Source organism: Gobio gobio (assembly GCF_949357685.1).
Source record: "Gobio gobio genome assembly, chromosome: 4".
NCBI lineage: Eukaryota > Metazoa > Chordata > Actinopteri > Cypriniformes > Gobionidae > Gobio > Gobio gobio.
This window is the reverse complement of record NC_137100.1, coordinates 49,241,163-49,263,682: the sequence shown is the minus strand read 5'-3', so window position 1 is coordinate 49,263,682 and position 22,520 is coordinate 49,241,163. Positions and strand designations below refer to the sequence as shown.

General features: G+C 41.9%; 1 protein-coding gene across 4 annotated transcripts in view; it reads right to left on the bottom strand.

Annotated features, from left to right (window-relative positions):
* gria3a (glutamate receptor, ionotropic, AMPA 3a) overlaps positions 1 to 22,520 on the bottom strand; it is a 58,163-nt gene that overhangs the window by 4,128 nt on the left and 31,515 nt on the right. For 2 of the 4 annotated variants that reach the window (XM_079813891.1, XM_079813892.1), the window contains 3 exons: positions 10,644 to 10,891; positions 4,363 to 4,477; positions 388 to 635 (listed from right to left, as the gene is read on the bottom strand). In XM_079813891.1, coding sequence (XP_079670017.1) covers positions 390 to 635; positions 4,363 to 4,477; positions 10,644 to 10,891 — 609 coding nt within the window. In that variant the 3' untranslated portion in view covers positions 388 to 389. Of the gene's footprint in view, positions 1 to 387; positions 636 to 4,362; positions 4,478 to 9,686; positions 9,802 to 10,643; positions 10,892 to 22,520 lie in introns of all 4 variants that reach the window. The other 2 variants (XM_079813890.1, XR_013816279.1) reach the window with 2 other exon arrangements.

Sequence of the window (22,520 nt, the reverse complement as noted above, 5' to 3'; positions counted from 1 at the left end):
AGAGTATAAGACTTCTCCTTTAAAGATTAAAAATCTTACCGACCCCAAACTTTTGAGCACTAGTGTAATTCATTACAAAATAACATGCCCCAACTGACTGGGCTAACATGACCTAGCCACGCTCAGATTCTTCTGTTTTTATGTTTACAGTGCCACGTGTGATTACTCAGAACAACCCTTTAGTAATAACTGTCAGACAGCAGGGACCGTTTAAAAGTGCTACTCTAAAGAAAATAGCTAACAGCAGCTTTAACACAATGGAAAACTTTACTTACCTGAGAACTGAACACCAACTCTGTGTAGACCTCCCATCATTAATATCTTTTTTAAGAAATGGTCTCACTAACAAACATTCAAAACATACACAGAAAACAGCCTTAGACGAACCATTATATTTTGACGCTCTCTGTTCCGTAGACGTTATAGCCCTCTCTGTATGTGGTGAAACTCTGTGCAGTGGACGGAGGAGCTGGTTTGAAGTTCTGGGCATTTTTGGCAAGTTTGAGGCGTTTGGTCTCCTGGTGTGACTTATAGCAGAACTCCACCAGAGCCACAGTCATAGCCAGACCCAGACCCCCCACCAGGATATAGAACACACCGGCCACGTTACTGAGACTCAGCGCGCTGGTCTTATCCTGTAGGGGGGAGACACAGTTAGTACAAAAGTAGTATACTTGGATGCACACCAAACTACTATACAATAAAGGGCCCTAAACATACGCATGCAATCTTTCACAACCCAGCAGCATGCACTCATTCGCACTCACACACATCAGCGTATCCACACTTTCGCTCTCAGGGGTTGCACGACTTGTCAACTCATTGGGTCTGTGTCAACTTGACATTGACTGCGCCAACTCTATATATACTGGACGGCAGGAGAATCATTTATCTGGAAATTATTTAAAGGTGCACTATGTAGGCCTGTCGCAATAATCAATATATCGATATATCGCACAATATATGTACATGACCTCAATAATTTTTTGTGATGCAATATATCGCCCATTATGTTTACATAATAATGAATGTCACCAACATTTTACTCGATTGTGCTGTCATCTTGTATGTTTTCCGTGACGGAGGTAAAAGTGGTTCTCGGGCAGTTCCTTCATACACAGAACACTTATCGACAGGTGAAAAAAGGCGCCATTTGAGGCTTATAGTGATTTCCTGACAACTACTGACAGTTTGGAAGAATAAGCCCAAATGGACTCGATTTCAAAGCCGCAATCCCCTGTGCACATAAATGTCAACGCAGAATGACGAGTGTTAAAGCCATTTCACAAGGGAAACTGTTTATTTACTATTAATTAATTTTTTTTATTTAGGATAATGTATATTTTTACCCTTAATTTTCATGATCTAAAGAATTAAAAGGTTGTCATTTGAATGTGTGCAGGTCTACTTGCATTATTATACCGTTATATTAGGATTATATATTCAGTGGCATAAAAGTCTTAAAATGACAATAATATTGTTTATTGCAATTATTTCTGTGACGATATATCGCAAAACAAAAAGTAGTTATTGTGACAGGCCATATCTGATAGTTAATGCATGCACTTGCTGGTACATGGTATTTTAGCAAACCATGATTTTTGTACTGTATTTTGTTTAGCTCTCTTCTCACTTAATGCACTTACAGCCTGAATAAAACCCAGCCGCACGTAACTAAATTAAAAAAAGAATGTTTTTTTGTTGTTGTTGCAGATACTATAAATGTGCTGTCATTATTTATCTCCTATGTTTAAGAATAAAGTAATATGGCAATAGCACTATGTAACTTTTTTGTGAAATACACCACCAATCCTTCTCCCAAAACATTGTTTTGTCTTAGCCTGATTCACTATGGTAAGCCTGTTTTAATTGTTTATATTATAAACATTCAGAGCGGTATGTTTTTTGCATGAAATTGCACACTTATGTCACTCTATTCTGTGGGGTTTTGTCAAATCCGGCTACTTTGACGCATGTGAGAGTGGCATAGGTTAGTTGTCACAGCGATCGAGAAAGTTTTTTATTGAACAGATAAATTGCTATATGAAGCTCTCAAACAGGGTTAATTTTAAAGCATTATCTATTGTGAAGGGTCATTTCATTATGTTTGTTGTAGAGCTGTGCTGGAATTTATTTTCAAGCAAGTACTGTGTCTACAGTAACATCTTCAGCTAGTTAGCTTGAGATAATATTAATAATATAATAAACTTATTTTTTTTACAAATTATTAAAATAATCTTCACACTAATATAAAAATGGTTATTTTAGAATTTTTCAGTGAGAGCTTCTTTGGGGAGCCCACAATGGTTCTTCTATGGCATTGCTGCAACAAAAAAAAACCTAAAGTAATCTGGAAATTATTCAAATCAACAAGTGGTTTATTTTCACAAAGCACGTAATATGCGAACGTTATATAAGTGCAGCCATAGAAGATGGTTCATTTTGAGTTCAAATACTAGCCAAATTTATTGCAAAGCATTCTGAAACTGAGTGAAATTAAGTGGCACTCAAAGGCAGACTAAAAACATAAGCGATTAAGACATTTGTAAAATTAATCTGGAAATGGCAATTTCTCACCTGATTTCAGCTGTGCAGACTTTTTCTGCACTCGCAAACCCTGCATTAATGCAGAATTAGACTTGCCGGAAACAGCAAAGACTGCTGATGTTGAGTCATACAAATAAGGTAAACAGTGATTCGCGGACTACTATTCGCCTAGTAAAAACGAGTAGCCGTGCAAGCCCTATTACACACATACCATACGCAACTTGCTTGGAGGGAGAGAAGATGAGCTAAATAAAAAGGGGTACTTGAGGGCGGTATTCGAAAGGGCATCAAATCATTACGAGGTGTGCCCAGAGGTCAAAGGTTAATGGATTAAAAGCTCAGGCAGCTCAAGAGAGGAAGAAGTTATTCCCTCTCATACCTTCACTCTACTGGCCAGAGACAGTGAATCACTGCCCTCGAATATAGAATGCACACACACACACACACACACACACACACACACACACACACGCACACACACACGCACACGCGCGCGCGCGAAGAGCCAGCTCTGAGCCTGTTGCCCCCTCTAGAGGTGAAGTTGAGTCAGTACAGAAACATGACAAATAAGCTGCCACCAGAGAGCTACAGTCGGATCCTCTGGCTTCTTCGGTCTGCCATCTTAACAGAGGAAGTAAGGAAGAGGAGAAGGAGGGGGGAAGAATATTGATGTTACTATGGCAATTCCCCTCTCTGAACTACTTCTGCAAGCTTCACAGCCTTCAAAACTCATTAACAGACACCTGCATGCGACCAACGCCACACCTCAAAACACAGACAAGCCTCAACAGGACTCGGTTCTGCTGCTGTGACCACCAGCCTGACTGTCTACCAAACAAACATGTTCTGTCTTCACTAGAAGCCCGTGAAAGGGCACCATAGCAACAGAGGACTGGGAGTGTAGCATTACGGCCTTGAATGCAAAGCTAGAGACCTGTTTTCCCTGAATACGGTTGCCATGGTTACAGGCCCATATAGTCGGTGGTATAGCCTCGTAACATATCTGCAGTGCTTATGCACATGGGACATGTTTTCAGAGTTAATTAACTGTCTTATCAGACTGGATTACATTGAGAATTGTGATAAAACAATTGCGACTAGAGTCTCCAGGCAAACACGCGCTCCTGCACATGGTCTCTATTAAACCGATGCCTCTGGCTAATACAGGGGGCGCTGTGCAGTTCCACAAACTCAATCAGGACTGGAAATACAATTTAAAAGAAATGTCCCAGGTATATACATTCACTTAAACAGTATGCATTCATCTACACATACTATATAGCATTCAGACTCCTACTTACTCCCAACATCTGGCCAATTAGAAATACTTCTTGAGTGACTATGCTTCTTTAAAATTTTCATTCTGATCTATGAATGTTGCCTGGAAACAATTTATAAACAAATCAGTAAACAATATTGAGAATGAGGCCATGTCACAGCAGCAGAAGAGGACATCTAATGAAATACTTAATTACTAAATCACTGTTATGAATGCTTACTACTAAATGCTTTTATGTAAAACTTAGTTAATACATCATTAAGGTAATGAATTCCATCCACTCGTAAGAGCTTTCTTAATATGCCATATCTCCTTCTGTGTGTGTCTGTTGTGTCGTCTGATTAACGCTGAAGTTTTAGATTTTTGCTGCATGATGCACAAACGCTACACATGTAAAGATGCTTTCAAAAGAAGGGGCCAAAACGAAGTGAATCCAGCTGGAGCCGAATCCACTAAATCCATTAAAACCAGTAAGGCTTGTTATGATGTTTGTAGATTATGAATATGTTTGTTGGTAAATGAGTGAGCAGACTAACCTTACTCCCAGAGTCTTTGGTCCCACATTCACCCTTATCGTACCACCACTTGTTTTTCAGCTTGTCTAAGATGCCTTGTTCACTGAGTTTCAACACTGCAAGGTTTACAGGAGTTCTTCACGAGGGGAAATAACATAAATAACATGGCACCATTATGTTATTTTATGTTATTAAAACTTAAACCTACCGAATATCTGTTAACCAAAGCGATACTGTAGGACACCTGGCCTTGTGCTGTTGATATCGCAGACAGCGAAAGAATAAGAGAGGGAGAGATGGAGAGAGAGAGAGGGAAAGCAGGCAGGGCTAGCCTCAGTGTTACCTTCGACCTTTGACCTGGCAGTGCTACCTACTGTTATCGCTTTGAGTAATCGGCACTCACTGTTCCAACAGAGGCAGAGAGAGTAACCATGGTAACACAGCCAAACAGAGCATAATTACAAAGAGCATTGGGCAGATGAGTTTGGTTATTGTAATTGTGGTGTGAATGCAGCTTTTCTAACCCAGTATTCAGCAAGCCGGATCCATCGGGAGCAAAAACCCTTACTTGACTAACAGATAAACGGGACCCAGCAGTCAGAAGGGGAACCGGTCTGTGGTGGGTGAGGGCTGAAGCCAAACATCTTACAAATGAAAACACCAAGCCCTTATGAAAAAGTCATCACATAAACAATAAACAGAATCTTAATATTAGCGGGGCATTTGTAGATACTCGCATAACGCATCCTATAGCAAATTTGTTTTGTAAAAAACATATTTGTTTAAATTAAAGCAGACAAAATAACAGAAACGAGGATGTTACTATTCCTTCTGGGCATTTCAGTTTGTAAGATGTTAGTATGTCATCAGCAGGACTGCTGGGAAACTCAGTTTATTTTCCTTCTGCTAAATGATGAGAGTTGTAATCCAGCAAAGCAAATATACCATACTTACCACCATAACACAAGCCAGCTTCGGACCTCGAATGGTTTGACACCCAACGAATAATACCTTGAAAGAATGAGATCTGTTTATGGAGAGATGGACCTAATGCTTGAGTATATTCAACTCGTATTTACTGGATGTTTACTTATATTATAATTGAAAATACACACTTTTATTCATGCAACAGCACTTTACAAATATGGTTTCTCCAATATTTCTCCTTATTCCAAATTTGATATTAATTATTAATGAATGACTAAATATTGTTCCTACTGTACTTCAACAGGGTGCTCTCGTCAGAATCAAGTGGCCATGGTCGAATCCTGTTTTCAGCATACACAGGTTTGAGCACACATGACTCTATGATGAGCTTCAAAGAAGTGTCAAATCGCCAACAGCTAAAAACAACTGGATTAATCCATGTAATCCATGTGTGAAAACCTTTATGAACACATACTACTGTATTGGCGTGGATTTTCATTGCTGTTGCTGTACTGTATGTTTGCTCTGTAAAGCTTTATGCCGTATGTGTTGGAGTTTTCTGTATATTTGCAGTGTATTGGCTATTTTTAATTTTGCTATGTGTGCTAATAGTATAACATACTTGCTGGGTTTGCTGAATTACTCCATTCATGCATTTTGGATCAGACTCAGGTCAATAAATGAGAAACATGCAGTTGTGATGTCATAACAGACTAGACACCCTCCACCCAGCATGCTCAGCTTATCAATGCACGGACTAGGCGGCCATCTTGCTCTCAGAGTTTAGAGCTCAGGCGCCACTCATGAGAGAGAGCCAATTACTGCAGTGAACTCACATTTGAAGACCAATCAGGACAGAGTGGGGCTGCCTTGCCCTCATGATAGGCTGAACATAGGGTGACAATTCTGCAGGCACAGGAGCTAAAGAAAAGTGGCCATAAATTCATTTAAAAGTGTGTGTGTGAATATAATGCATTTGTGCTTGTCTGTGGTTTTCTGTGCATTCATATGCAGATGAAAATGTGCGTTTTGTGAGTCTACAATACGGCACCAGATCTTTCTCCACCATTGATTTATAGGAATGTTTAATTAGAATTCTCACGTTTTCCTCTGATGTTTTAGTCCCTTCAGGACTGTCTGTCCCAGTGGTCTTATATTTCTCTTTAATCCCACCAACAAGGGAGCTACGGCTTTTCATGGGTTACACGCCAATTCAAGGAATAATCTGAGAGAGCTGGCGGCTCCAAAAGGATTTGCATACTTGTAGCATGGAGTTGGTCAAAGACCAAAGATGGCATCTTTTCAAAAAATAAGATGTGAAGATACCAAAGTCTTCGCACTTCTCTTTTGTCACTACCAGCAATTTGACACACTAACAAACAGATACTCAACATACAGTGCATCCGGAAAGTATTCACAGCTCTTCACTTTTTCCACATTTTGTTATGTTACAACCTTAATCTAAAATAGATACAATATATTTCCCCCCTCAATTCTACAAACAATACCCCACAATGACAATGTGAAAGAAGTTTGTTTGAAATCTTTGCAAATTTATAATAAATAAATAAATAAATAAATAAAATAATAAAATAATTCACATGTACATAAGTATTCACAGCCTTTGCCATGACACTCAAAATTGAGCTCAGGTGCATCCTGGTTACACTGATCATCCTTGAGATGTTTCTACAACTTGATTGGAGTACACCTGTGGTAAATTCAGGTGATTGGACATGATTTGGAAAGGCACACCCCTGTCTATATAAGGTCCCACAGTTAACAGTGCATGTCAGAGCACAAACCAAACCATGAAGTCCAAGGAATTGTCTGTAGACCTCCGAGACAGGATTGTATCGAGGCACAGATCTGGGGAAGGGTACAGAAAAAAGTCCTGTAAGAAGTTTGGGACCACCAGGACTCTTCCTAGAGCTGGCCGCCCAGCCAAATTGAGTGATCGGGGGAGAAGGGCCTTAGTCAGGAAGGTGACCAAGAACCTGATGGTTACTCTGACAGAGCTCCAGGGTTTCTCTGTAGAGAGAACAGAACCTTCCAGAAGAACAACCATCTCTGCAGAACTCCACCAATCAGGTCTGGATGGTAGAGTGGCCAGACGGAATGGCCACTCCTCAATAAAAGACCGCCTGGAGTTTGCCAAAAGGCACCTGAAGGACTCTCAGACCACGAGAAACAAAATTATCTGGTCTGATGAAACAAAGATTGAACTTTTTGGCCTGAATGTCAAACGTCATGTCCGGAGGAAACCAGGCACTGCTCATCACCTGGCCAATACCATCCCTACAGTGAAGCATGGTGGTGGCAGCATCATGCTGTGGGGATGTTTTTCAGCGGTAGGAACTGGGAGACTAGTCAGGATCTAGGGAAAGATGAATGCCGCAATGTACAGACATCCTTGATGAAAACCTGCTCCAGAGCGCTCTGGACCTCAGACTGGGGCGAAGGTTCATCTTCCAACAGGACAACAACCTTAAGCACACAGCCAAGATAACAAAGGAATGGCTACGGGACAACTCTGTGAATGTCCTTGAGTTGCCCAGCCAGAGCCCAGACTTGAACTAGAATGAACATCCCTGGAGAGATTTGGAAATGACTGTGCACTGACGCTCCCCATCCAACCTGATGGAGCTTGTGAGGTTCTGCAAAGAAGAATGGAAGAAACTGCCTAAAAATAGGTGTGCCAAGCTTGTAGCATCATACTCAAAAAGACTTTAGGCTGTAATTGGTGCCAAAGGTGCTTCAAAAAAGTATCGAGCAAAGGCTGTGAATACTTATGTACATGTGATTTTTTTTAAATATAATTTGGAAAGAATTCAAACAAACTTCTTTCACATTGTCATTATGGGGTATTGTTTGTAGAATTGAGGAAAAAAAATATGAATTGAATCCATTTTGGAATAAGGCTGTGACATAACAAAATGTGGAAAAAGTTAAGCGTTGTGAATACTTTCCGGATGCACTGTATAGTACCCTCCGGATGTTTGGAAACACCATAGGCATAGTGATTTGGACAATATCAGCATATATAGTTGTCATTTGTGAAGACTTTGCATTGATAAGGTACAACACAAACTGAAAAAAAGATATATTATTAACTAAAAGAAAATATTTTAGAACACAAAAAACTACAGCTATTTTTAAAATCTCTAAACTGTGTTCTAATTGGTCTGTTGTGTACTAACCTTAATAGGCAATCAATTGGTAAAGCTATGAAGGCATGCTGACCCAATAATCTGCAAAAAAGAAACTTGAGTTAAGTTTATCCAGTAATTAGGCATCACAGCTGACTGTGGCTTGCATTGCCATTAATATGTAATCAAGAACAAATTCATAATTGCTGGTCTTCAATGATAACTGAAAGTTATTTGAATGCATTTACACAAAAAATGCTAATATTTATGTTGATATTATCCAAAACGCCCCTTTGCCTAGGGCATTACCAGACTTTTAGAGGGTATTGTAAACTCCAACCTAAACATGTAAGCTACGCTACTAACTACGCTAAACTACTGCTCCAAATCTAGGATAATTTACCTAGAAATGAAAATTCTGTCATCACTTACTCTCCCTCATGACATTCCAAACCTGTATGACTTTCTTTCTTCTGCAGAACACAAAAGAAGATATTTTGAAAAATGTTGGTAACCAAAATGTTTTGGTGACACTGACCACTGTATGTACAAAGAAATATCTTTTATGTACCAAAGAAAGGAAGTAAGTCACAGGAAATTAATTTTCATTTTTGGGTGAACTATCCCTTAAATATAATAATAATATCAAGTAGGCTCATCCAATCCTCTGTGCTTTAGAAAATATAGACATCTATTTTCCAGAGCAGTTTTGGTCTTGTTTGCACTGTCTATTAGATCCCCATACATCTCTCTTTTTTCTTTCTGTTGATAGCTATTAAATCCTGGAGCCCCGGTATACACAAATAACACTACACTTTGTTATGATCTGATGTTACAGATCAGAGGAGGGTCAGCGAGAGCCTAGCCTATTCTACCTAGAACAAGCTGTTTGTTTTACCACACAAACAAACCCACGAAGCAGGTTCGCAAGAACCTAACCATCCTAATAAGTGACCCTGACCTCGCTCCAAACATCCACCCACCCGAGCCTTTATTCCTCTCCTCCTCTGCTTCCTTTCCTCCATTAGCCAAGTAAAGGGTTACATCTGATTATATTTGGCCTTATTCCGTAAGCTCCAAAAACCTTACATTAGCAGTGCTGACAGTAACTGCAGCCATTGCAGTGGTGCTAATGTCCTCGGGTCATTAGGCTCAGTTTGCTCGTGTCCACCCCTGAAGGTCACGGTACTGTTGCCGGGGGTCATAGGTCACAGCCTTGCCGATTACTCGTAGCTAGGAAATGGTTGTTTGGGTGAGATTGAGGCTGACCTTCGAGTCCCCTCCCCCGCTGCCGCACTCTCCCTTGTCGTACCACCATTTATTTTTCAGCTTGTCCAGCAGGCCCTGCTCATTCAGCTTTAACACCGCCAGGTTTACAGCGCTTCTTCAAACAATAAACACATAGCTCGTAAGAAAAGGGACAGGTTCGTGAGAAATCTAATGAGACTGCAGCAACTGGCAGTTGCTCTTTTGTTAGGGGTCAATACAAAGGAGAGACCGGTTAACTGGTGAAGTGGTTGGACCGTTTGATTGGTTAATTGCGTCGGCTACTGGGTACAGACAGAAGCGTGTATGCAAGTGAGGTGGTTGTGGTGCCGAGTGGAGAGAGAAAATTAGAAAGAAGTGAGAGAAAGAAAAAGAGTTTGAGTGCTAGTGAGTGATGGGAAGGATGCAGGGACAGTCCATTGCCAGGAGGACAAGAAACAGTTTATGGCATGACATGCATGGCAGCAGGCAGAACAATGCCATTGCAGAAAAAAACAAAAAAAACAATTCAACCACACATATATTACAGAACTGCAATCACAGCACAAAGCGAAGGACAGAGAAGATAAAGGAGGAGGAGGACAGGAAAAAGGGTGTAGGAAATCAACAGCAACAGGCATCACACTGTAAAAATGGAGTGTAAATTAACAAGTTAAGCGACATTTCTGTAGAGAGAAACACGGTAAAACATTAACACAACATACATAACTAAAAAAAAAACTTAACACACAAGACACGGTTACCTTATCATTTACCGCAAGAGAAAGAGAGACAGGCAGAGTGAAAAACAAAAAAGAATGAAAAAGAGTTTGAGGCAGAGAGAATGAGAAAAGGTAGAAGGGTGAGAGAATAAGAATGAAAAACAAAACATGAACAAGACAGAGAGAAGAGAGAGATGGTGGAATCAGGGTAGGTGGAATACTATAACAACAGAGGAAATTGTTATATTATTCCACCCACCTTAATGCCGACCCTTTGGGCGTGGCCACGCCGTAGCCCTTGGAGTCCAGGTTCCCTCCCACCTTCATAGTGTCGCAAGGCTTTCTCTGCTCGATGTATTCGTTCATCGTGGACTCGAGCAGGAAAGCAAACTTCCCCTTTGACTTGCGCACGCGAGCCACTCCATCGGGGGTGGTCTTAACGAACACGGACGGCTCGGCGGACTTCATGTAAGACCACATTTTCTCGTAAACGGCGATCTTTGAACGCTGAAAGAGAGAAAAGAAAGGAAATCAATGGAAAGGTTAGGAAAGATAGAAATGTTTCATGATATTTTACTGGCTAAAATTTCTTGTCAGCAGCAAGGATGGACTGGGACTCATCTTGTGACCTACAGCAGCCCATCACAAGACACCACAGATAATTCTCCACTATATGTTTAGAAAATAGCTAATTTTTGTAAGGCCTACGATCAGATCCTAATATTGTGTTGGTCCCCCTTTTAATGCCAAAACAGCCCAGACCCGTCGAGGCATGGACTCTGCTAGATCCCTGAAGGTGTGCTGTGGTATCTGGCACCAAGATCAGCAGATCCTATAAGTCCTGTAAGTTGTGAGGTGGGGCCTCCATGGATCGGACTTGTTTGTTCAGCACATCCCACAGATCAGGGCCGTGCAGAGAGTTCGTCAGGGGCAGGGGCTCAAATGTAAAAAAGGGGCAATATATATATATATCCTTATGCTCATCAAGCCTGCATTTATTTAATCAAAAATACAGAAAAAACAGTAGCCTAATATTGTGAAATATTATTACATTATGTTCTTTTTAACTTTTTATTAATCAAAGAATCTTGAAAAGAGTATCACAGTTTCCATCACTGAAATTAAATCCTCATATTAGAATGATTTCTGAATGATCATGTGACACTGAAGAGTGGAGTAATGATGCTGAAAATCCAGCTGGGATCACAGGAATAAATTATATTTTAAATTATTTTAAAATAGAAAATCATTATTTTAATAATATTTCACAATATTGCTGTTTTTTATCAAATAAATGCAGGCTTGATGAACATAAGAGACTTCTTTCATAATGCTGCATAATATAAAAAAATGGTAATATAATAAAGTCCTTTCACGTAACCATTTCACCAGCCTACACTTCACGTAATAGGCCTGTAGGTCCCGGTGGCACTTGGGTTTTGTTAACTTTGATAGTTTCATGAATTAGTAAACGGTGTATCAATATACATAAATACAAGTGAATTTAACACTTACCATTAATGCGACTTTTGCTGCTGCTGCATGGTTTTGTGCAGGGACTTTTTTGTTGCAGTTAAAATCCATTTTGTCAGTGATGCAATTTATAAAATGAGACAAACCGCAGGAAATCGTCCCACAAACGTTAGTTTGTCTGTCCATGTAATTTTCAACCGATTTATGAATAAGATTCGAGAACAGAAAATTAGCGCTCTACTTCACATCGCCCAATGGAATTTGAACTTGCTTTGCCAGATCACGATTGGTTGGTGTATATACATGACAAACGGGTATTGGTGAATTGTGTAATACTTTAAAGTCCCAGTGAACCGGAAGTTGCAACCGACTTTATTTCAGTGATTTGACGTATTTCCGAGAGAAACGGAATACTAAATGAGCAGAACAGAGGGCGTGGTTTGTTTTTTCCTCCCTGTGACCTGATTGGATATAGAAACATAGGCGTTTCATTCAAAAAACGCACCTCCTCGCCATCTCTGTTTATTAGCTCGTGGGTCAGTTGGATGGGCGTGTTTAATGATGGCATGTCGGCGTCGAAGCCCAAGCCGTCAAAGAGACGTCATCAAAAAAGGCCTGCCAATGTAGAGGCGAGGAGCATTTTCAGATTTTGATTAAAGATTACGAAGCCAAATTATTTTTTGATGCGGATTGACTTGCACGGATGGATTGTTCACCACAAAACTAGCAATTTGCGCTAACAAAGTAAATATGGTCAATTTTGATTTCACGAGGACTTTAAAATATATAGCTAATATATAGATTTGTAATTAAATCAACACATTAAGCTCTGATTATGGATGAAAAAAAAAATATTGGTTTACTTTTTTCCCGTGAGTCCACATTTGGACCATATTTGGCTCGAGAGCCGCTTCCGAACAGAGGAAAATCAACAGTCAATCAAAACGCACGCAACCCATAGCAACGCGTTATAGCAACGCCTCAACAGAAATTGTCCGACTTTTGAGCTGTTCGTTACTATTGTATACATTGTCATGTTATAATAATCACATTTATTTAGTTTTATTGACCACGATATTATCATTGATATTTGTCTGAGAGGGGCACTTTTGATTCATTTTGAAAAAGGGCAGGGGCTGGAGCACCCAAAGCCCCCCCCTCTGCACGTGCCTGCCACAGATGCTCGATTGGATTGAGATCTGGGGAATTTGGAGGCCAAGTCAGCATCTCAAACTAGCTGTTGTGCTCCTCAAACCATTCCTGAACCATTTTTTGCTTTGTGGAAGGGCGCATTATCCTGCTCAAAGAGGTCTTCTTCCCATAGTGCATCCTGGTGCCAAGTGTTCCCCAGGTAAGCGATGCATACGCACCCGGAATTCCATGTGATGTAAAAGAAAACGTGATTCATCAGACCAGGCCACCTTCTTCCATTGCTCTATGGTCCAGTTCTGATGCTCACGTGCCCACTGTTGGCACTTTCGGCAGTGGACAGGGGTCAACATGGGCACCCTGACTGGTGTGCAGCTATGCAGCCCCATACGCAACAAACTGTGTTCTGACACCTTTCTATCAGAACCAGCATTAACTTTTTGAGCAATTTGAGCTACAGTAGCTTGTCTGTTTGATCGGACCACACGGGCCAGCCTTTGCTCCCCATGTGTATCCATGACCCTGTCGCCGGTTCACCACTGTTCCTTCCTTGCACCACTTTTGATAGATACTGACCACTGCAGACCGGGAACACCCCACAAGAGCTGCAGTTTTGGAGATGCTCTGACCAGGTCGTATAGCCATCACAATTTGGCCTTTGTCAAACTTACTTAAAACCTTCTGCTTGCCCACTTTTCTGCTTCTGCCACATTAACTTGCTGCCTAATATATCCCACCCACTAACAGGTGCCGTGATGATAATTAGTGTTATTTACTTCACCTGGTCATTATGTTATGCCTGATCGGTGTATATCCTGTATTCCAGGAGCATTTCTAGCTTTTCATCAGTACACACGCAGCACTCTTAACATATGTTATGGTCTGCCATTTAAATGCTCATTAGATTTAAAACCAAAAAACATTGATTTAAACTTGACCAACAAACAGCTGGTGTATAAGTGCATGTGTGAATGTGTTTCAGGTGTCTCACAACATGTATATCCCACCCCAGACACATTGTCCACTAAAGCTGGGCATACACTGTGCGATTTTCGTCCAATTTCGAGCCGAATTCTGACTCGTGCGACTCTTTTTTGGTTCGGGCCGATTTTCAGGTTTGTTGTGCGTCGTTTGTCGTGAGGTGTTCGTGCAGTGTACAGGGGGAAACGAGAGGCGACAAACCTCTCCCGATCGGCAATCGGATGGTCGGGTGAATTTCTGGCATGTCGCTCCTCGTGAGGTTATTAAACAGCTGAAGCAGAGCTACGAACTGATTGCCCTATTTCTCATTACTGCGCCTGCGCGAAAGCAGAAGTTTAACCATGAATCTTTAATGCAGCAAGAAAGAAAACAAAAGAGGGAGATCTTTAAGTTCTGTAGGCAGTCATCAAATAGCAGAAATTTAGCAAACTGTTGCTTGCCTACAGTTTGTGTTGTAAAATGGATAATCTAAGACGTTCAAACTGCCGTGTTTAGCCTATGATCAGTGCCTCTTTTATTCATTTAACTTTGAATATTAATTTACTTGTTTTACTTTCACAAATTATTTTATTTACTATTATTTAATATTTACTTAATTTTATTATCATGGGAAAAATGTGAACCGTTGTCCATCATTTGTAAAAAGAAAAGAATGACAAAATTTCACAGCGCAATATAGATTTTTTTTTTTTACTTTTCGTTTTAAATCATGAATGCGAGTCAGTGGATATCACACAAAAAAACAATGTGCGCGAAAGTAGGTGAAAGTGAAAGTAAAATCTGACGAGCTTTCGCCGCATATATTCTCACAGAGACAAGATTCATTCACTCAGTCTTAATTTATATTCTTAATATTTCTCTTGTGGCCCATATTGTGAAACAAATTAGAAGAGAAGTATAGGCCCATTTCGTGTTAAACAAGTTGTTTTTGAAATAAAGCTGCTCTTACTTTCTGATATTATTGCAGTGTTATGAAATATTTTAGACTGATAATCATTTTAATTATAGGCCTATAATTCCTTGTTTAATTGGGCAAAATGTATTTAAATAATGAGGAGTAATTAAGATAATCTATCTATTCTTTTATTATGCAGAGTATCGGTTATGCATTGATGTTGTAAAATGAGCGCGGGGCAATAAATGTAATATCAATTTAATAATAAAAGTAGGCCTACCCTAATAATAATGTTCATTTATATACATAAATTGTAAATGCTAAATGCTCTTGATATCAATAGCTGATGCATTTGATAGGCTATCTCTCTATTATAGGTTTTTTTGCGCATATTTTACTCGTACAGTGTGAGCAGACAAGTCGCGCTCGACGATTGGACCGCACAGTGTGAGCACATAAACTGTGAGCTTTGGCTTTACATCGCATGCGATCTACTCGTACAGTGTGAGTAGGTAACCTTGCTGAAATCGCACAGTGTATGCCCAGCTTAAAGATCTCAAACTCTCCTCTCAGTGAGTCTTTTGTACAAGATCCTTCAGGGACTTTTGGTCTTGGAGACTCTTGCGACCATGAGACTAAACCTGACAAGAGCAGAGTATAAAATCGTAGTAGAAAAGACAGAAAATTAAGAGCTCATCAATTATTAACTGCAAAGTTCCCTCACATTCTCTAGAGGAAGAAACATCTGCCATGCTTGCCCGTCCAAGGCTTTTCTTTTCAGTGACATTACAAACAAGCTGTCTCTGTCGTTAATGTACAAGACTATATTAGGAAAAAAACTCTACATTTCAGCACAGTTCTCCCACACAACACCCTCACACTCAGAATGCAGAGAATGAATGAATGAAAAATAAAGAATAAAGAAGATAAATTATGGTTTACTAATACTTGTAATTCTGCTGTATTTCTGCATTTAAGGTGCAGAAATAAACCAAAATATTCTGTGTCCATCTCTTGCAAGACTATATAAATGGCCGTGTAGCGGACAGGATATCTCTAGAGTAAACACACACACATACACCTAAATTTATTAGGACAGACACACACTCCTGCTTTTATAGGACACCATTTCACACACATACACTCACGCGCATCGTACATGTAAGTAGGTTAACTTGACCTACACACAGCTGGTGTATAAGTGCCTGTATTAATGTTTTTTTCTTGAGTTGTCAGGCACAAACTGTAGAATTCAAAGGGGGAAGTGTGCATTTTCTGTGCCACTAGCGACACGAAACAGAAATGCAAAAATAATGATTATTTTCTGTCCTCTGACATGATAAACATATAGTCCAAAGTTATACTATTGGATGAGAGATTATTCCCCCAAAAATCTTGACTTCCAAAATGCTGCTTTAACCTGTTAACCCCCCCCCCCCCTTTTTTTTTCATATAGACATGAAAATTCACTAAACTTAAATGGTTGTAATTCAAGAATGCTTTGGAATATAGACATTTGGCAGCTTATTGTAGAAGTCAAATAAATTATGTAAGTGAAATAGAAAAAAAGTTATAGAAGTTTAAGTTTATGAAAATGTAAAAATATAATATTTTATATAAAATATATATTTTACAAAACATGTTGAACAAATTTGACTCTAAAACTGCAAAAAAAAAAAAATCTAAGCCAAAAATCTGAACAAGTTCCATCCATCTTCTTCCGCTTATCCGGGGCCGGGTCGCGGGGGCAGCAGTCTAAGCCGAGATGCCCAGACTTCCCTCTCCCTAGACACTTCCTCTAGCTCTTCCGGGGGGACACCGAGGCGTTCCAAGGCCAGCCGGGAGACATAGTCCCTCCAGCGTGTCCTCGGTCTTCCCCGGGGCCTCCTCCCGGTTGGACATGCCCGAAACACCTTCCCGGGAAGGCGTTCAGGAGGCATCCGGAACAGATGCCCGAGCCACCTCAGCTGTCCCCTCTCGATGTGGAGGAGCAGCGGCTCTACTCCGAGTTCCTCCCGAGTGACTGAGCTCCTCACCCTATCTCTAAGGGAGCGCCCAGCCACCCTGCGGAGAAAGCTCATTTCGGCCGCCTGTATCCGGGATCTTGTCCTTTCGGTCATGACCCAAAGCTCATGACCATAGGTGAGAGTAGGAACGTAGATTGACCGGTAAATCGAGAGCTTCGCCTTACGGCTTAGCTCTTTCTTCACCACGACAGACCGGTACATCGACCGCATTACTGCAGAAGCTGCACCGATCCGTCTGTCAATCTCCCGTTCCATCCTCCCCTCACTCGTGAACAAGACCCCTAGATACTTAAACTCCTCCACTTGGGGCAGGAACTCTCCACCAACCTGGAGTGGGCAAGCCACCCTTTTCCGACTGAGGACCATGGCCTCGGATTTGGAGGTGCTGATCCCCATCCCAGCCACTTCACACTCGGCTGCAAACCGTCCCAATGCATGCTGAAGGTCCTGGTTAGAAGGGGCCAACACGACAACGTCATCCGCAAAGAGCAGAGACGAAACCGTGTGGTCCCCAAACCTGACACCCTCCGGCCCTTGGCTGCGCCTAGAAATTCTGTCCATAAAAATTATGAACAGAACCGGCGACAAAGGGCAGCCCTGCCGGAGTCCAACATGCACCGGGAACAAGTCTGACTTACTGCCGGCAATGCGGACCAAACTCCTGCTTCGGTCATACAGGGACCGGACAGCCCTCAGCAAAGGACCCCGGACCCCATACTCCCCCAGCACCCTCCACAGGATGCCGCGAGGGACACAGTCGAATGCCTTCTCCAAATCCACAAAACAAATGTGGACTGGTTGGGCAAACTCCCATGAACCCTCCAGCACCCTGTAGAGGGTATAGAGCTGGTCCAGTGTTCCGCGACCAGGACGAAAACCACACTGTTCCTCCTGAATCCGAGGTTCCACTATCGGCCGGATTCTCCTCTCCAGTACCCTGGCATAGACTTTCCCGGGGAGGCTGAGAAGTGTGATCCCCCTATAGTTGGAACACACCCTCCGGTCCCCCTTCTTAAAAAGAGGGACCACCACCCCGGTCTGCCATCCCAGAGGCACTGTCCCCGACCGCCACGCGATGCTGCAGAGGCGTGTCAGCCAAGACAGCCCCACAACATCCAGAGACTTGAGGTACTCAGGGCGGATCTCATCCACCCCCGGTGCCTTGCCACCGAGGAGTTTCTTGACCACCTCGGTGACTTCAGCCCGGGTGATGGACGAGTCCTCCTCTGAGCCCCCAGCCTCTGCTTCCTCAATGGAAGACGTGACGGCGGGATTGAGGAGATCCTCGAAGTATTCCTTCCACCGTCCGACAACATCCCCAGTCGAGGTCAACAGCCGCCCATCGCCACTGTAAACAGCGTTGGTAGGGCACTGCTTCCCCCTCCTGAGGCGCCGGACGGTTTGCCAGAATCTCTTCGAGGCCAGCCGATAGTCTTTTTCCATGGCCTCACCGAACTCCTCCCAGGCCCGAGTTTTTGCCTCCACGACCACCCGGGCTGCAGTCCGTTTAGCCTGTCGGTACCTGTCAGCTGCCTCAGGAGTCCCACAAGCCAGCCAGGCCCGATAGGACTCCTTCTTCAGCTTGACGGCATCCCTTACTTCCGGTGTCCACCACCGGGTTCGGGGATTGCCGCCTCGACAGGCACCGGAGACCTTGCGTCCACAGCTCCGAGCAGCCGCTTTGACAATGGAGGTGGAGAACATGGTCCACTCGGACTCAATATCTCCAGCCTCCCTCGGGATCCGGTCGAAGCTCTGCCGGAGGCAGGAGTTGAAGATCTCTCTGACAGGAGACTCGGCCAAACGTTCCCAGCAGACCCTCACAGTACGTTTGGGTCTTCCGAGTCTATCCAGCTTCCTCCCCCGCCATCGGATCCAACTCACCACCAGGTGGTGATCAGTTGACAGCTCCGCCCCTCTCTTCACCCGAGTGTCCAAGACATACGGCCGCAGATCAGATGAAACGACCACAAAGTCGATCATTGACCTACGACCTAGGGTGTCCTGGTGCCATGTGCACTGATGGACACCCTTATGCTTGAACATGGTGTTCGTTATGGACAAACTGTAACTAGCACAGAAGTCCAATAACTGAACACCACTCGGGTTCAGATCAGGGGGGCCGTTCCTCCCAATCACGCCCCTCCAGGTTTCACTGTCATTGCCCACGTGGGCGTTGAAGTCCCCCAGTAGAACGACGGAGTCCCCAGTCGGAGCACTTTCCAGCACCCCTCCCAGGGACACCAAGAAGGCCGGGTACTCCGCACTGCCGTTCGGCCCATAGGCACAAACGACAGTGAGAGACCTATCCCCGAGCCGAAGCCGCAGGGAAACGACCCTCTCGTTCACCGGGGTAAACTCCAACACATGGCAGCAGAGCTGGGGGGCTATAAGCAAACCCACACCAGCCCGCCGCCTCTCACCATGGGCAACTCCAGAGTGGTAAAGAGTCCATCCCCTCTCGAGGAGTGTGGTTCCAGAGCCCAAGCCATGCGTGGAGGTGATTCCGACTATCTCTAGTCGGAACCTCTCGACCTCACGCACAAGCTCAGGCTCTTTCCCCGCCAGCGAGGTGACATTCCATGTCCCAAGAGCCAGTTTCCGTGTCCAGGGATCGGGTCGTCTAGGCCCCCGCCTCCGACTGCTGCCCGATTCGCTTTGCACCGGAACAAGTTGTGTTACAAATTTTAGGTTGAAATCTAAAAAAATTAGCTTTCAGTAAGATTTTGTTTGGGCGCAGTACTGACCATATAAGGGCGCCTCCATTTCCATATATGGTTTGAGTGATCTGAACCATATATTTCCATAATTTTCATACAATTTATGAAGTAGACATCTTATTCAGAAGTAGTATGGGAAGTTTGTTATGAATTCAACCTCTAATAAACACAAAAAAAGAACACGTATGTGCGTTATAGCTCGCTGCCACATCACAAATGGAGAATCTATAATTTTTTCTTTATATTTAAAACATTTTCAGACCTGTTTTTCTCAAAAAATTTAATGGATGTTATCTTTTGAACTGTCATCTTTTGAACTGTCATGAAAATATTCTTGTTGCAAATTGATAAATTACTGCTCCTCTGTAATATATTTTGAAAAACCAAATATGAAACTAGAGATTGTAAGCTTTCAAATGAAATATTGTTTGTCAAGATTAATTTATGTTTAGTATAGGATATTACTGTTTTAAAATGTAATGGATGTGGGCCCACCGGTGGGCCGGTGACACATGATGATGCATTAAGAGCTAACTCGATGCAATGCTTATCAGTAATTAAAAACGTACACAACTGTTCAAAAGTTTGGGTTCAGTATGATTTTTATACAAGTCTCTTATTTGATCAACAATACAGTAATATCTGTAATATTCAAATAATATTACGATTTAAAATAACTGTTTTCTATTTTAATATATTTTAAAATCTAATGTATTCCTGTGGAGGCAAAGTTGAATTTTCAGCATCATTACTCCATTCTTCAGAAATCATTGTAATATACTGATTTGATGATCAAGAAAAAAATTTTTTATCATCAATGTTTTTATTCTCAATTGTCAATGTTGTGATGCTTAATATTTTTGTGGAAACTTGTCTTACTTGAACTTGAATAGAAAGTTCAAAAGAACAGCATTTGTTTGAAATTGATTTTTTTGTAACAATGTAAATGTCTTCTGTCACTTTTGATCAAGGATAAATAAAATAGTAATATGGGTCTCTTTATGGTCATGTTATAGTGTTTTTGCATCCTTTTTGAAGTCTGAAGGGGTCAGACCTCACTCATTTTAATTCAATGGAAAAGAGTACCAGCACAACAATTTCTCCTTTTGTATTCCATGGAAGAAATAAAGTCATCAACTTTGGAATTAAATGAGGGTGATTATTTCTTTAAATCACTTTCCTTGTGGTGCCCGTTGACCGCCACACTATATCCACATTGTATTGCTCAAACCAGCATCACCATCTAAAAAGCTGAATTGTCTTTATTACTTGCTAGTACAGACAGGAAGCAGAATTCACTTCTATTGCCATGATGTTTTTTATTGCTGCAATAATAAGTTATGAACACAAGGTGGAGACTGTCTCCACATCACATTCAGTTCAACTCTGTGTCAGCTGCTCTCCTGTCATCTCTGCTCTGATCCAGTGTGTAAGCAGATGACAACTCATGAAAGAGAGAAGAGCAGAAGGGCACCTCATTTCATGTGTTCTCTCTCTCAAACTCTGACTCTATCCACTCTATAGTGGGTCTGAGAGGTGACAGTGACTGTGAGTGACTGATTATGTGCATGTATGAGTGTGTGTACATGCATATCTGCTTTCACACACACGCATTAGCGAGTAATCGTGACATTAAGGTGAAATGACAGGATGAGCTCATCAGCAGTGGTGTATCTGGGTCATCTTAAAACTGCCCTGTTCCCTGTCATCTCAAAACACACATGCACAGACACGAACACACACTCTGCCTCTGGCTACCTCACTTGAAAATGGTATATGACAAAGATTCAGCAAAACATGTTTTCAGTCAAAGATGGTGCGTGGTGACATCTTTTTCAGATTGCCACTTGACTGTCATAGTATTTTTATTGTCCGAATTTCTTGCAGGTAAATGCACACATACGTGCTTTCCTCTAGAATACTAAGTTTAGTATTCAAATTATTTAACACCGTGTCTACACCAGACGTGAGTAACGCAACGCAACCAATATAACCCATAATAATCAGTGATGTTGTCTATACTGAATGCAGCGCAGCACAACAAATCCCGACTGAACTGACTGAGTGAACTGATGCCCCAATCTATTTCTAATGTACTCCAAGCTACTTCTGACACAAAGAACAAATAGATTTGCAAAGGTCGGCCAGGCGCATGGTCCAAATAGGTTGCTCGTAATGAGTCATGGGTGTGTTTTGATTGTAACGTGCAATAAAAAGAGTCTCATCTCCCATTCCCTTTAAAAGCCAGTTGCGCTTGCACCATGGTGGATTCGCTATTTACATGGCGGAATTTGCGAGGCGAAAGACTGAGCGCTTCTCCAGAGAGGAATCCTTCTATTTTTAATATTTAAAGATGTTTGTGAGCTGCTGCTGTGGGTGTAATAAGCAGAGTGTACGTGCGTTGTTTACCCGCCTATAGGCACATATTACTCGTTTTCGGACCATGGACCAACAGATGGGCACGAGTGCATTTGCTATTTAAACAACATGGCGCTGGACGTGAAAATGATAACTGCGTCTGAACTGGCTGAACCAGTTCACCAAATCGGACTGAACCATCTGAAACAGTTTGTGGCTCAAGTCAGCACAGATCTAGTTAATCAATCAAAACTCACTTTCCGACGTGTCTGACAGTCGACTTCCCATCTGACTTCTGAATCTAACTTCCCATTAACAATATTTTTTGTTCTTGCTCACCTAATGTGTAATGTAAGCCTATAATTAAGTCAAAATCAAGGAGTATATGATGCAGTTTTTTGCTTAGTTAGTCTAACAGTACACTGAACTGAGAACAGTCTTTCGGGCTCGTCCAACATGCTGAGAACTGTCTGCCGAGGGTTTCATAAAGGGGGCAAAATGTATGATTCTGATGTCTTTTGCTGAAAAGCATA